Here is a 15252-nt window from a genome sequence, read left to right as displayed (position 1 = left end):
AAAAAAGTCCTTAATTTACTGGGAACAGTGCCTCAGCTTGGTCCCAAATGTTTTCCCCGTTACCATTTCTCAAAAAACCATAGATGGTTTTACACAGTTGAAGACAAGGACGGTTTAACCCCTGACACTGCTAAGAATCAGATAGATAGGAGATGACAGTCAGGAGTTTAGACCTTCTCAATCACCAAAGCCATGTGATCAGTGGGACAGGGCCCTGCTACCTTAATTTCTCTTCCACCAAAGTCTCCACATCAGAATCTTTTCACTTAAAAAGCTTGATAAAGCAATTGCTGAAAACTTCCAGGAAGAAACACAGAATACCCCTAAATACAGCAATGTAATGTTTACAACCAACAGACTTAGGTCTCCAAAAATGTCTTTTTTGTTGTTGTTGTCGTATTATTTTCTTTGGCTCTGCAAAGGGACAGAGCCTCCTCTTACCTGAAGTTTTCCATTCACAGAACCCCAGTCCTTCCTTTTTCTTGTAAACAGACTCACCCTTTTACAGAGTTGCTGCTTTAATGACTGTAACGAAGCAGGATTGTCACCAAGGTCCATATTGACAGGAGAGTCTCTAGATGAAGTTTGTTTCCTAACTTGCTCCTTTCTTCTCCCATTCCTAGGGTACCATTCAAACACCAGCATCCCCCCAAAAGAAGAAAGTTAGTTATCCTCTGTAGCCAAGCTACATATTCCTAGAAGAAGCTAGGAATAGAGACGCCAATTAAGTAAGGGTTCAACCCCCGTGTGGCCCCCACTGCTTGGAGCACGTGTTCAGAGACTTTTGAGGCCATGGAGCAGCAGAGAGGGAGGTGAGTGATGTCTGCCGTGGCAGTGAGGTGGCAGTGGCTCATGTGCTTGCATGGATTTAATACTTAGTCATTGGTGCCTCAAAATATCTCCTGCAGGTAATAAGCAGGATAAAGATAAGGAGCAGAGTTTGCCAAAAACACAGGCAGCTCTAGGCATGCTCTTTATTGTATAAATGAGTCAAGGATTCCTAACACTTTTTGCCTAGCCCTCGGGGAAAACCCCAGCAATGGGCATCTGCTCCCTGTTTACACCTTACTGAGCCTTTGCCACCAGCTGGCTTTAGGCAAATCCGTCACCTGTCTGAATCTGCTTCTTTAGTTTTCATGGCAGGAGTCCTTCAGAGTCACTGAGGTTTTTTTTAATTGGAAAAGTGTCCAGCCCCAGTCTGTGTCTGAACTGCAGCTCTCCCCCGGACTCCACTGATAATCACGTGGCGGGCAGTGCAGGGGTTCACGCGCCCGCAGGCCGACTCGTAAGGACACTGAACCAAGCGCAAGCACCTTTCTGGTTGGTCAGTGCCAAAGACACAGCAAAGCCCCAGCCCCTGCCTCCTCCTGCTGAGAGCAGAGCCCTCATGCGAAGCAGGAAAGTGCCACCCGCATCAGAAGGGGGCCCCCACCATAGTGACAGTGCTGCTGTCCACCCGTGGCCCTGAAGGAGGCCGGGAATGACCGCTTACCTTGGCTTTCTGGAGGACGGCGCCTTTGCCCGGGACCATGACCGACAGAGGCCTGTTCTTGAGCGCAGTTGACTGGGGTGCAGTCCGGGGCAGGAGTCGGGGTGGCAGCTTTGGGCTGTGGTGACGGGAGAGAGGGAGGGCTGAGTTCAGGGTGGGGAGGGGTGACCCAGTCCCCAAGCCCAGTCCAGGAGGCCCTGCAAGCAGCTCAGAGGAACGCGGCTCCCGAACTCACTCGGGTGCTCACGTTCTCCAGGTGGGTGGTGTCTACAGTCGTGCCCAGCATCACGGGCCCAGCCTCGGCCTTCTTCAGGCTGTCCTTCACCTCCACGATGCTGAGCTCCAGGTCCACGCGCCTGCGCTCCTCCACCCGGCACTCCTCCTCGACCTCCTTCGGCTTCTCCTCCGGGCTGGCCGCTGCCCCCTTGTCTGCAGAGAGAAGCCAGTCGGCTGCAGGGAACAAACAGCCCTTCAGCCAGAAGCCCCACCAGGGGGAGGGCAGGAGTCACACATGCTCTGCCGGAACAGGACCCCAAGTGGCCCCAGACCACAGGTCTGGCTCCAACACCCAGGGCTGGGCTGGGCCTCTGGGTGATGGGTGGCCTCCCAGCCCAGGTCCTGTGTCCGCACTCCACAAAGGCCGGGGAGGCCCCAGAAGAAGAGCTCTGTCTTCACAAGAGGGCCCGAACCTGAGTCCTAAGTCCCTTCTGGTAGAGAGACTGTCAGTTGTTTGGATACCTGCTATTGTGACAGCGACCCCAAAGGGACAGAGCAGCTTTATTAATGACCCTTGAAGGATGGCTGGGCCGTTGCAGCCTGCCCCACACGGTTCCCTCCATCCTTCTGGCGCGTGCTGCTTCCCTGGGCCTAGTGGAGCAGTGGTCCTCAGCCCTGGCACCTTCTCAGCCCTGTTTTATGCATCCCTCTTCACCCTGGAGTTCTCGGGTTGGTCCTATAGCACCAGGAAATGACGACTTATGAAGAGTCAATCCTAGGGGCTTGCTGCTAGAGGAAAAGATGGTACCACATGTGTTCAATATAGACTCCTGAGCATAAGCGCCTGCTAATGAGGAGTGATGAAAGTGTTCTGAAATTGTGGTGATGGCGGCACAACTCTGAATATACTGAAAACCACCTGTAAATGGGTTCTCGTATGGTCTGTGAATTCTCTCTTGATAAAGATGTAATATCAAAAACAAACAAAAAAACCAGTGGGTCACTTTGTGCCCCCATGACCTTCCACCACCAATCATGTTATAAGCTTCCCAGAGAGCCCAAACCTGTTCGTTAGTGTGAGTCTGCAGTTTAAATATTAAATGAGCCCAGAGTTACTCTCTGAAAATGAAGTCAAATGCTGCTGAAAGGTCTTGGGAGAGACAAGGTGCTAGGAAACGGCTGAAGAATCATATGAGGATGACTTGGAAAATAATCTACAAGGATTTAGATTTCTTTAAAATGAACACAAACTTAAGGTGCTTGTAAAGAAATGACCAGATGAGGCATTAGAGATGTGGTTAATGTGGAAACCATGGCCCGGGGCTCCCGTCAGCCAGCCCAGATGGCAGGAAAAGACCTTGGCATTGCATTAGAAGATGGGCCAAAAAATATTCATTTGTTTTAAGTGAGAATCAAACATCAAACATTTCAGGTCTAAACACAATTTTTAGAGAATTTCCTCCTTTAACCAGCTTTTCCAACTACGTCCTGGTACAGGACAGCGACCCTTCAGACAGGCTGGAGGGGAGGACTTTGCAGGGAGCATCCACCTGTGCCAAAGGCTGACGGGGCTGCAGCCCAGGTGCACAGATCCGGATTCTTCCCCCAGAAAGCCCGGCCCCCTCCGCGGGCCCTCTCTGCTGGGGGGGCCCCTTACCTGTACACTTCAACAGGGTCTCCCTCAACTCCCATTTCTCCCTCCGGAGCTGAGCCAGGTGCCCCCGGATTTCTTCCTCCTCCTTCTCAAGCCTCTCCTCTGTGTACCGTTTCACCTCGGCTTCTGTCCTGTTCTTGTTCACCTCGGCTTCTGTCCTGTTCTTGCTACAGACCCAGAGAGGGGAACCCCCGGGTCAGTCAGGCTGGCCCCTGAGGGCTGTCCCACCCCACTCCACAGGCTCAGACGGAACCCAGGGCTTTGGTAGTAGATTAGAGCTGGATGCCAGGCCAGCCTAGCACGGACAGAAAAGGAAATGGGGCCCACCCTTTCTTTGCTGTGTGACGTTGGGCAAGTCCTTCACCTCTCTGAGCCTCTGTTTCCTCATCTGAAAGGGAGGGGATTGGGCTAACTTCTCCAAGCCCTTTCCAAAACCCTCAACTCTTATCTAGCACAGGCACCTGTGTTGGTTGCCTTCAACCTGTCTTTCACAGGTCGGCTGGCCCCTCAAACATTTCAGGTCTAAACACAATTTTTAGAGAATTTCCTCCTTTAACCAGCTTTTCCAACTACGTCCTGGTACAGGACAGCGACCCTTCAGACAGGCTGGAGGGGAGGACTTTGCAGGGAGCATCCACCTGTGCCAAAGGCTGACGGGGCTGCAGCCCAGGTGCACAGATCCGGATTCTTCCCCCAGGAAGCCCGGCCCCCTCCGCGGGCCCTCTCTGCTGGGGGGGCCCCTTACCTGTACACTTCAACAGGGTCTCCCTCAACTCCCATTTCTCCCTCCGGAGCTGAGCCAGGTGCCCCCGGATTTCTTCCTCCTTCTTCTCAAGCCTCTCCTCTGTGTACCGTTTCACCTCGGCTTCTGTCCTGTTCTTGCTACAGACCCAGAGAGGGGAACCCCCGGGTCAGTCAGGCTGGCCCCTGAGGGCTGTCCCACCCCACTCCACAGGCTCAGACGGAACCCAGGGCTTTGGTAGTAGATTAGAGCTGGATGCCAGGCCAGCCTAGCACGGACAGAAAAGGAAATGGGGCCCACCCTTTCTTTGCTGTGTGACGTTGGGCAAGTCCTTCACCTCTCTGAGCCTCTGTTTCCTCATCTGAAAGGGAGGGGATTGGGCTAACTTCTCCAAGCCCTTTCCAAAACCCTCAACTCTTATCTAGCACAGGCACCTGTGTTGGTTGCCTTCAACCTGTCTTTCACAGGTCGGCTGGCCCCGGCTGGGGCGACGGGCACAGTGTCAGGGCAGCTCGGTGGGAAGGAGATCTTCTGCTGTTCAGTCTGGATTTTGCCGTGATTCCCAGGGAAGGCTCCTCAGGTTCCTGACTCTCCTGCTGCATCTGCTTTGGGAGAAAGCAAACAGGACCCAGCTGGCCGAGGCACCCCAGAAGGTAAGGCCAGCTCACCTGCTGGGGGACCCCTGTACCTGCAACTCGGGGTTCTCTGGAGACTTTACGAGGGGCTCATCGGGGGTGGGGTTCAGGTCTGCAGGGAGGGCCTTGGCCGGAGGGTCCGGCTGGGGCAGCGTGGGTGAGGGGGCCCGGGCCTGTGCACCGCCAGTGCCGTGCAGGAAGGACTTGATGGGCGTGAGGTCCAGGTATACGCGGTCGGGGTCAGGCTCACTCGGAGCATCTGTCGCAGGAACAGCTTCCTCAGGGGCCTCCCCCTGCATAGGGAAGGGACAGGGGGCTTTCTCCACTGCCTTGGCTCCCTGGGCTCTGGAGGGGGCCCTGCCGCAGGTCTCCTGTCCCCTTCCTTGTGCCGGAGTTCGCAGGGCCTCCTTCCCAGGGAGCCTCCTGCTGAGCTGGAGTTAGAAGGCCTGGGTCTGCCATTCAAAAGCTGGGGGACCCAGGAGACAGTACTTCATCTTCCCGACCTCACTTCCTCATCTGGAGAGAAGAGACTAGTAGTACCTCCCTATCAGGTGGCTGGGATTAAATGAGATAACCCACAGAAGCCCTTAGCACAGAGGCCCATGCCCAGTGAAGGAAACCTGCTGTTAGGGTGATTATTCCACCTCAGCTATGAGCCTCAAAGGCTAATGGTGTCTGGACAGCTACACGTAAAAGAATGAGATAGAACATTTCCTCATACCATATACAAAAATAATCTCAAAATGGATTAAAGACCTCAGTGTAAGACCTGAAACCATAAAACTCCTAGAAGAGAACATAAGCAGAACACTCTTTGACATAAATCATAGCAATATTTTTTTTGGATCTGTCTCCTAAGGCAAAAGAAATAAAAGGAAAAATAAACAAATGAGATCTAATTAAACTTAAAAGCTCTTGCACAGCAAAGGAAACCACTGATGAAATGAAGACAGCCTATGGAATGGGAGAAAGTATTTGCATATGATATGACCGACAAGGGGTTAATATCCAAAATATACAAATAGCTCATACAACTCAATATATAAATAAATAAATAAATAAAATAAAAAAATGGGCAGAAGTCCTGAACAGACATTTTTCCAAAGAAGACCTACAGATGGCTCATAAGCGCATGAAAAAATGCTCAATATCGCTAATTATTAGAGAAATGCGAATCAAAACCACCACAAGATACCACCTCACACCTGTCAGAATGGCTGTCTTCAAAAGCCTATAAATAACAAATGTTGGCGAGGATGTGGAGAAAAGGGAACCCTTGTGCACTGTCGGTGGGAGTGTAAACTGGTGCGGCCACTATGGAAAACAGTACAGAGGTTCCTCAAAACAGTAAAATAGAACTACCATCTGATCCAGCAATTCCACTCCTTGGTATATATCCAGAAAAAGCAAAAGCACTAATTTGGAAAGCTATACACACCTCAGTGTCATAGCAGCACTATTTACAGTAGCCAAGATATGGAAGCAACCCTAGTGCCCAACAGATGAATGGATAAAGAAGATGTATGTATGTATTATATATGTGTGTGTGTGTATACACACACACAGGGAATATTACTCAACCATAAAAAAGGATGGGATTCTGCCATTTGCAGCAATATGGATGAACCTAGAGAATATTATGCTTAGTGAAATAAGTCAGAGAAAGACAAATATTGTATGATACCACTTGTATGTGGAATCTAAAAAATAATATAAACGAATATAGCAAAACAGATTCACAGATATAGAGAGCAAACTAGTGGCTACCAGTGGGGAGAGGGTAGGTGGGAAGGGCAAGATAGGGGTATGGGATTAAGAGATACAAACTGCTATGTATAAAAGAGATACAAAACTGCTATGCTGATAAGCAACAAGGATATATTGTACAGCACAGGGAATTACAGCCATTATTTTGTAATAACTTTTTTTTTTTTTTTTTTTTTTTTGTGGTACGTGGGCCTCTCACTGTCGTGGCCTCTCCCGTTGCGGAGCGCAGGCTCCGGACGCGCAGGCTCAGCGGCCATGGCTCACGGGCCCAGCCGCTCCGCGGCATGTGGGATCTTCCTGGACCGGGGCACGAACCCGTATCCCCTGCATCGGCAGGCAAACTCTCAACCACTGCGCCACCAGGGAAGCCCTGTAATAACTTTTAATGGCATATAATCTATAAAAATACTGACCGTGCTGTAAACCTGATGCTAATATGCAAATCAGCTATACTTCAATTTTTAAAAAAGGCTAATGGTGTTGCTGCTCCCTATCCCACCACCACACCCCGCACCCCTGGCACTGACCAGGGTGGTTAACCAGCTGTTTTATCTAGACAAGTCCCCAAGCCAGGCAGACGGCACTGCCCCACTATACAAAATACGACCTCGTTGTGCCTCAGTTTCTGCACTGATGGCCCTGAGGGTGACCTGGGGTCCATTCCTCTTAGGGCCCATCTAACGATCTCTGGCGTTGAGGCATTGAGGTTTGGCAGGAAGAGGATGGGCAGCCCCAGGCTGCAGCCCAGCCGGCGTCCTTACCACAGCCGTCAGCTCCGACACCTCCACATCATCATACAGCAGCTCCTGGTGATCCTGGCTGGACAGGCCATCAATGTAAGTGTTCGGCTCTGAGAACTCCCACCTCCCAGAGGTGGCTGGCCCTCCTGGGTCCTGCCCTCCCTGCTCTGTCGGCCTTCAGAACACTTGAGTCCTGGAACAGCGACATTCTCTGCTTCCACGTCAGCCTCCCAACTGGACACAGAGCTTGTCAAGGGCAGGAACTTGCCACGTTCGTCTCCAGCGCCTGGGTCTGTGCCCCTTGGCCTCTCCACCAGGGAGCCCTTCTTTCTCCGCCGGCACACAGGGGCTGCCAGTGCTGGGGTGCACCCATCACGTAGGCCTTTCTTGTTTTTAAATGGTTGCATGTGTTGGGTTCAGCTTCCTCCCTAACTTAGATGAATATTTACAGAGCTGACACCGTGTGCCAAGCACAGCCTTGTCCCTGGGGCTGGAAAGATCAGTAAACATCCAGTCTTCAGGCCCCTCTGCCTGCCCCACGCCCCGTGGGTTGACATCTCCGTGCTGCTCACCTTCCCACAGGCATTGGCTTACAAAGCGGATGCCTTCTCCATCCTAAGGGGCCAGCAGCTGCTCTGAACCTTAGCCAGGAAGAACTAGGCCCATGCAACAGGGTCAAAGTACACGGCCACCTTCGCACCCAGTCCAGTGCTGGACACTCAGTGGGGATCATGAATTTCTCAGGGCCATGAGACCATCACATCACAGTAGCAAAGTGGAAGAATGTGAGCCCAGGACCTAGGAACTCTGGCTCATTCAGGCAGGCGCCCCACTCGCCCATCACAATTCTCTGGACCAAAGAGAGGCGGGGAGCTCAGACACCGAGTCCTGGGAAGGAGAGTATCTATGTTCTCTCTGGCCCTTCCCCAGCCACAGGGGACAGGAGCATGCTTCCCTGCTGAGTAACTGCCAGCAAGAACACAGCCACATCTCCCAAAGTGACTCACTGGGACCAGGCTCCCAGGCCCAACACCGTGCCCTCTGAGGCCACAGGGGCTGGCAGAGCTGGGCCGTTACCCGGCACCCTGGCCCGAGAACCAGGAGGCTCCAAAGGTAGGGCCCTGTCTGCTGCTGCCTTCCTGTTCCTCCAGCCCACCCTGCCAGCCGCAAAACACAGAGCTGAACTGGGACTCAGGAAAAGAGCCCAGGGCTGGTACACGGGTTCCATGAGGAGGAGGAAAAGGCCCAAAGATGGACAGTAGTGGCCTTCAGGCTCCGGGGGGTAAGTATAGCAATGAGCTTTGAGTTGGAAGCCAGGATGCTTTCTGGGAAAGGTCTCTCTCTCTGTCTCTCTCTCCTGTCATCAGTTTCCTCAAGGCCGAGTACGGACAGCAGAGATGACCTGGAGGGCCTCCCAGCACCCACACGTTCCCTCTGTACCAGCGACACGGGCTTTTGTCATCCCCTTAACGGGTCTTACCAGCGCCCTCTCAGAGTCTTTGCTCCTGCCCGCGGGGTCCATCCCAGCCCGTTTAGCTCCCGCCCGGCCTTGGCGGCCCAGGTCCAGGAAGCCATCCATCTCTGTTACAGAGTAAGAACGTTTCTTTCTGTCCCCGAGTCCTTGTAGCTACTAAGACGGCACACTGTGTGGTTACGGGTACAAGGGCATCATCTCTGTTGAGCTGTAAGCTCTCAGGACTGTGTCCTCCACCTGCTTGGGCCCCTTTCCCTAACACCGTGCCTACCGTGCTCCATACACGTTGATCAAATGAACATATAACTTTAAAGACTGTTAGGAGGACAGCCATCAATTACCCTTCACTTCCGCACACTGCAGCAAGAGGGTCTGGTGAGGCATAAAGGAGCTACCTGCCGCGAAGACCAGCAGAAACCGTGGACCGTGGGCTCACTCGCTCAAGAGGTGCTAGAGCAAAACCCCAAATCCCTGCCCTGGCCGTCTGAGCTGCCTTCCTGGAGACGGGCTGTGGCCCAGCGGGGGAGCCCACCCTCTGGCCCAGGAGGCAGCTGTTGAATCTTACTGGATGTCTCGAGGGACCTTTCCGGAGGCTCCAGCGAGGCAGATTTCTTCCTGCCCAGGTTCATTAGGTTGCTCAGTTTGAGGCCAGCAGAACATTTCTTCTTGACTGTCAAGGTGAGAGAAAAAACCTTCAGCCTTGCACACAGCCTACCGATGTGCCCTCACGGAAGACGGAAAAATTAGCAGACCTGTCCCTGTCCTGTTTGCCCCCACCGTGCGCGCACGCACACACACGCACACACAGGTCTGTGCCCCAGACTCGATCCACGGGCCAGTCAGGTGTCTCTAGAGGCACGCCAACCTCTCTTACAGAACATGTCAGCACTGGAGTATCTTTACAGACTGAAATTGACTCAGAGAGATCTGAACTAGGGTTAGCAAACAAGAGATGAAAGAATATTCTACCTTCAGCAATTCATGAAACGTAACTTCAGTTTGGTCCTCTCTCCCTTTTTCCGGGATCTATCAGCTGTATATTTCTAAGCAGTTTAGAAACTGCAGGCATGCTGGAATGAGCTGTTAAAACTCGGTAGGGTTGAGCCAGACAGCCGAGCCTCACAGCCCGGGATACCACCCCTCCCAACCCTAGGCCGAGAGCCAGAGCATTTGTACCATCTTTGGTCTCTGGGACCTCAGGGTGGCCATCTATGGAGCTTCCATACTCCGAGGCTGACAGGTACTTCTCAGTTATATCTGGCTGTGGAAGAGAGAGAGACAAGTGGGTGATCTTGTCTGGGAATGGTTACCTGGGAGACCACAATTTAAGGGAAAATAATAGATGACTCTTGGGTGTAGGCTAGGGGTCACCTTGGAGTCCAAGTCACCGTGGGACACGGCCAGGCTTCCCTGGGGCTCCCTAAAAGACCTGCCTCTGCCTTCCCTTCTGAGGTTCCCCACCCCATCCCAGAGCATCATTCCCTTCTTCAGGCCACCACATATCCTTGGTCATGAGTTCTCAAGATGACTGCTCCACTTGTTGTGACAGCAGCTCCGCAGCCAGTGGGCAGGGCAGGTAGCCAGCCCCAGGGCGCATGAGGGTCAGCATCGCAACTGAAGCTGTCAGGCTGGGACCCACCCATACCAGGACGTCTTTTGAGAACTGACTGTACTACCAACACGGCAGGCTTTGGAGGAGGGCTGGCTTGTCCTCACAGGGTCAGACCACGATTCGAATCCCACCTGGAGCATTCTCTAGTGCGGCAGGGCCTCTCTGAGCCCCACCCTGCATGTGTATAAAATAGGGATAACACCCCTGTCTGCATTCTCAGGGCTGTTGGGGAACTAGAGAAAGTCTCTAGAGTAGACACTCAGAAGATTCCAATCAGGCTTCTTCTAGAACCACTGACTCCAGACCTCTGGAAAACAAGCCCAGCGGCTCCCAACCAACAAGGCCTTCGCTGAGGACCAAGGACTGCTGTACCTGGCCAGGGAATCTGTGTGCTGGGTCTTTAGGGAGAGGTCTCATTTTTCACCCCAATGTGAAGGAATCTCCAAGTTTACTCTGACTTTTGTTTTCTTGTCAGCGACCAAGGAATGAATAAGAACGAAAACGTCAGCCCCTCTTCCATCACTCTAGAAGGCTGTGGGTGTTCCTCCGTGGGGGTGGCCAGTGCCTTCCCAAAGAGCAGAGGGCCTCCTCCCTGCTCAAGGCCTCTGCCTACCCTCTGCCTTCCTCCCTGGCGGGGGTGGGGACCCCAAGATGAGCCACAGGGACCCTCTGTGTACAGCAGGGTTCCGGGCACCCACCTGGGGACATGGAATGTGACCCCGCAGTGACAGCCCTCCCCTCGGCCAGCACCCAGCCCAACTTTCTCAACTTTGACCCTAAAGCAGGGGTCCCACAGCTCCATGCAAATCAGCAGTAGGGCCCTTTGGCTGGGGTCCACACCCAGACGGTTGCCCCTGAAGATCTACTGGGGACTAAGTGGGAAGGAAGAGCCTCGAAAAATAAATGTCCCTGCCCAAGAACGGAGGCAAAGTGACTTTTGTCCCAATAAACCTTTCCCCAAGCAAGAAAGTATTGTAGGCTTCTATCATTCTCATCAGTTTCCCTGCCAAGCTGAAGCTACTGCCCTTAGCCAAGCACTGTACATTTCTTATCAACTGGGCTGAAGCGTAAGAGCAAAGCTCCCCATCTTAACACCTTGAATTTATGGAGACAAAAATGGAATTGAACTCTCTTTCATGCAGGGTAGAAGGCTTACTTTCGGACAACTCAGGCGCTGGGCATCTGGGGTGTACTGGCTTCCCTCACAAGCTCCTTCAGAAGGCAGGCCACTCACCTCCTGGATGACCTGAAGGAAGAGGAAGACCCTTCAGGCCTGCACCCACGGCCAGACCAAAGCTGGAGCCCACCTAGCCACGTGTGGCCTTGGGACCCAGCCGGGGAGGGGGCGTGTTCCTGAGGCCCTGTCTCCTGCAGGCCCCCAGGTGTTTGGTGGCGTGCCAGGGAAGCAGGGTGGGGAGGCAGGGGGCAGGGTTGGCAGCAAAGCCCAAACAGGGTGAGGGCAGCCAGCCCTCAGCTCCTTGAGCCCCCTCTCACCCCATCCTGGGCAGGGGTGGCTGTTCACTGCGGGGGTAAGAGCCCACCCCTTTGCCAGATGGCTTTCTGGCTCCTGGGGGCCGTGGGGCTCTCTGTGGAGGGTCTGCGTGCTACCTGGGACTCCAGCCTGGACGCTGCCTTGGTCCAGGCCAGGCTCCCAGACATGCCTGTCACAGTCGACCCCAGCTCCCCCGGGAAGGAGCCTTTGAACTGGCTGGCGATGCCTCACTGGAGGCCAGGAGGCAAGTGGATTTCAACTAGAGCCCAAGTCCAGGTGGCTGAGAAGGTCACAGACCTAGCCCTGCGATCCATTTCCCTAAGACGGATCACCACCACCGAACTTGAGGGATCATAGACGGTTTACCCCCGACCACAGCCACCCCTTTGAAAAGGCTGGGGAGCCAGAACTGCAGGAGCCCCTGGGAGCCCCAGAGCGGAGCAGGCCCACTCCCCCCGCAGCCTGGCGCCTCCCTCACCCTGAGCCGCTGCTCGGCTTGGTCCCTGCTCTGCAGGCCCAGCACGATCACATCGGCGTTCATCAGCGTGATCTTCAGCTTGTGCTCCTTCTTCCACACTAGCTTCTCCTTGTGCACCACACTGCTGCCCAGCAGGTTCACGTCCAGCTGAGGACTGCGGTCCTTGGAGGACTTGTAACACGGGAAGAGGGGAGAGGTGAGATGCCGCTTGGCCAGGCTCTGCAGAGGAGGGGGCCGCTGGGCAGGGCAGGACCCGCTGAGGGGTGGGCTCTGCATGACAGACCCAAAGGCCGGACACCCCTGGGCAAGTGCGGAACTGTCACCTCCAACAGTGGCAACGCGTGTTCTCGGCATCAGAGTGACCAGGAGGGGTGGGCTCTGCATGACAGACCCAAAGGCCGGACACCCCTGGGCAAGTGCGGAACTGTCAACCTCCAACAGTGGCAACGCGTGTTCTCGGCGTCAGAGTGACCAGGCAGCTGTCTCTGTCTCCCTCAAGCCTCCTCCTCCCGCCTGCCAGAGATGCCCCGGCCCTGCTTGTCCAAGCTGCTCTAATCCCACAGCAGACCACGCTGGCTCCTAAAATGTGTCCTCTGCAGGCAACTCCCACCTCTCCAGGGTGGAAGGCACTTTTCCCAGTTCTCTGCCTCTCTGCTTCTGTTCCTTGCTCGGCTTCCCCAGTAAGGGGTCCAAAGGGGATGAAGGCCAAGTTTATCATCCTATTCGTTAGGAGATGATGTGTTAGCAGAGAAAGGAAGCGACTCTCTTCCCTACCAGAGAAAATGCATTACTTCTCTGTTTCTCACTTGTAAAATGGAGGTTCTTTACGGGGCTGCTTAACAGGATTACCTGAAAAACACCTGCACACAGCAGGGCGGGTTGTAACCAGTGAAGAAGGGGTGTTTCTAATGACTCCACAGAACTTCACATTGGGACATTAAACCAAATTTTAAAGTAACAAGAAACGGGGCTGAGGTCAGAGTACTATCTTCTGATTCCCTTATGGGTCTCCTCTTATAATCAGTCATTCAGAATATTCCAACTTTTGAGAAGACACCAGTGGTTCTCATGCTGCACGTGAAAGCAGGAGCCACAACGTGGGCTGGGGGCTGGGCGGGTAGCCCTGACTGGGTAGCAGACTCAGCCCCAAAAGGACTGTAAGGAAGAAGGGGCCCGCAGACCAGGGGACAGAAAGATCCCCGGAAAAAATATCTGTGGGATGCGATCAGGCGGTCATCACAGACCCCTTTGAAAGCCTGCTGAAAGTACTAGCCCTTCCTGCTTAAGAGAAAGGACGTTCACCCACGCACACAAAGCTCTGCATGTGATTTCGGGCTGGGGAGAAGTAGAAACCCCCTGAGGTAACAGGCTCTAAGCACCTGGCATCAGGGACCACCCGCACCTCCACTCCGGGGAGAGGAGGACACTCACCAGGAGCCTGGTGTCCTTGATCACGCAGAGCTGCTTGGCCCACTGGCCCAGCCACTTCTTGCGCCACAGGAAAGCACAGATGCGGGCGTCGCCCATCAGCTCGATGCTGGCCTCGGGCGAGGGCCACTGGTAGGGGGCCGACTTGCCCTTGCTGCTTTCGTCCTCGTCGTAGGACTCGTACGAGCTGCTCACGGCCTCTCCGTCCTCTGCAAGGAAGAGCCCTCCGTCACAGCTCCAGCGGGCACGGGATGCTCCGAAACAGGCTCTGCTCCTTCGGGAGGGAGGGGAGCAGGCAGGAGCGGCCAGTGGTCCCCAGGCCACCCCGCCCCCTCCGCGCCCTTGGACCGGCCCACAGTCACCAACCACACACCCAGGCAGACTTTCCGGCCCCCAAACCCCCGAGCGAAGCGCCTCGGATGCTGCCTCCGGCCGCAGACACAGGTGACGTAAAACCAGGAGTATCCCTCTTCCTCCTCAAATCCCGTCGCCTCCGACCCCATGGAAACCTCTGACCAGACACGGCCCTCAGACGTCTGCTCTTGAGAGGTCCAGTGCCCCTGCTTGGGGCCTCCATTTCCTCCACTGAAGGATGAAGCAGTGGGGTGAGATCACTTCTAAGGGCCCAGGAGGAGAGGGTCGCCATCTGAGCCCAGAGCTGGGTGAGCCTCCAGCAGCGGCCCACCGGGCCTGCCCTGTCCCTAGTTCTGTCCTGGGAGCAGCAGGAAGCTGTGGCTCCTTGGAAGTAAAAGATGAAACAAAGCACAGCAGGAGCTGGCTCTCCGGGGAAGGCGGCCACCTCGCACTCCTAAAGGCTCCCCTCATGATCGCAGCCCTTCTGGAAAATCGGCTCATCTCCCACAGGCTCTGTTCTCTTTCCCTCCTCACAGAACACCTCCCGTCACGGACTTATTCTGTTTAAAAGAATCCCAAAACGCACCAAATTGCACCCGATCCTGTGCCCGCTCCACATGCCTTGGTTTCTGCCTCCACCACCCTGCAAGAATTTCTCTTGCCCAGGCCTCACTGCCCTATTCAAGGCCAACAAAAACTAGGTGCAGAAAAAAAATCAGTCAGTCAAATCCCGAAATGCAGGACACGGAGAAAGGAGAACCTCAGGATCCAGGTCCAACCCCTGGCTCAGCACAGGAATCCTGTCTGTTGTAACCCTGCCCCAGCCTCTGCTTGAATGCCCCCATGGATGGGGAGCTCATACCCCCCCCGATTGCTGGACAATTCCTTCCATTACTGCGCAGCTCTAACAGCAAGTCACATCTACTTCCCTGTGACTTCTACAGACACGTTCTGTCCCCTTGAGTCAGAACTAGATAGCCATCTCACAGATCTCCAAGGAACTACCCACTGTAAGGAAGTGAAAGCTGAAGGAACGCAGTGCGGATGTATTGAGGTTGATTGCTTGTAATCATATCTAATCTAACTTCATTTCATTTGTCACTTTAATATAATATGGCTAGTGTTTTTCTTCAATAAGTATTAAGGGTGATGAGGAAGGAACAGTAGATTA

At 54.0% G+C, this 15252-nt stretch overlaps 1 protein-coding gene across 1 annotated transcript; it reads right to left on the bottom strand.

The window, feature by feature from the left end:
• Positions 1-337: 337 nt before the first annotated feature.
• LOC112066113 (actin filament-associated protein 1-like 2) lies at positions 338-14572 on the bottom strand. Its single transcript, XM_055081600.1, is given in 15 exon segments — positions 338-619; positions 1493-1607; positions 1725-1918; positions 3363-3512; positions 4536-4655; positions 4658-4706; positions 4790-5029; positions 7265-7418; positions 8321-8400; positions 8724-8824; positions 9250-9387; positions 9894-9978; positions 11486-11575; positions 12300-12470; positions 13731-14572. Coding segments are annotated over 15 exon segments (1884 nt in total). The 5' UTR covers positions 13827-14572; the 3' UTR covers positions 338-518.
• Between the last annotated feature and the right edge of the window lie 680 nt (positions 14573-15252).

The sequence above is a fragment of the Physeter macrocephalus genome, chromosome 21 (assembly GCF_002837175.3).
Source record: "Physeter macrocephalus isolate SW-GA chromosome 21, ASM283717v5, whole genome shotgun sequence".
Lineage (NCBI taxonomy): Eukaryota > Metazoa > Chordata > Mammalia > Artiodactyla > Physeteridae > Physeter > Physeter macrocephalus.
The sequence above is the reverse complement of the archived record's forward strand: the minus strand, read 5'-3'. Positions and strand labels throughout refer to the sequence as shown.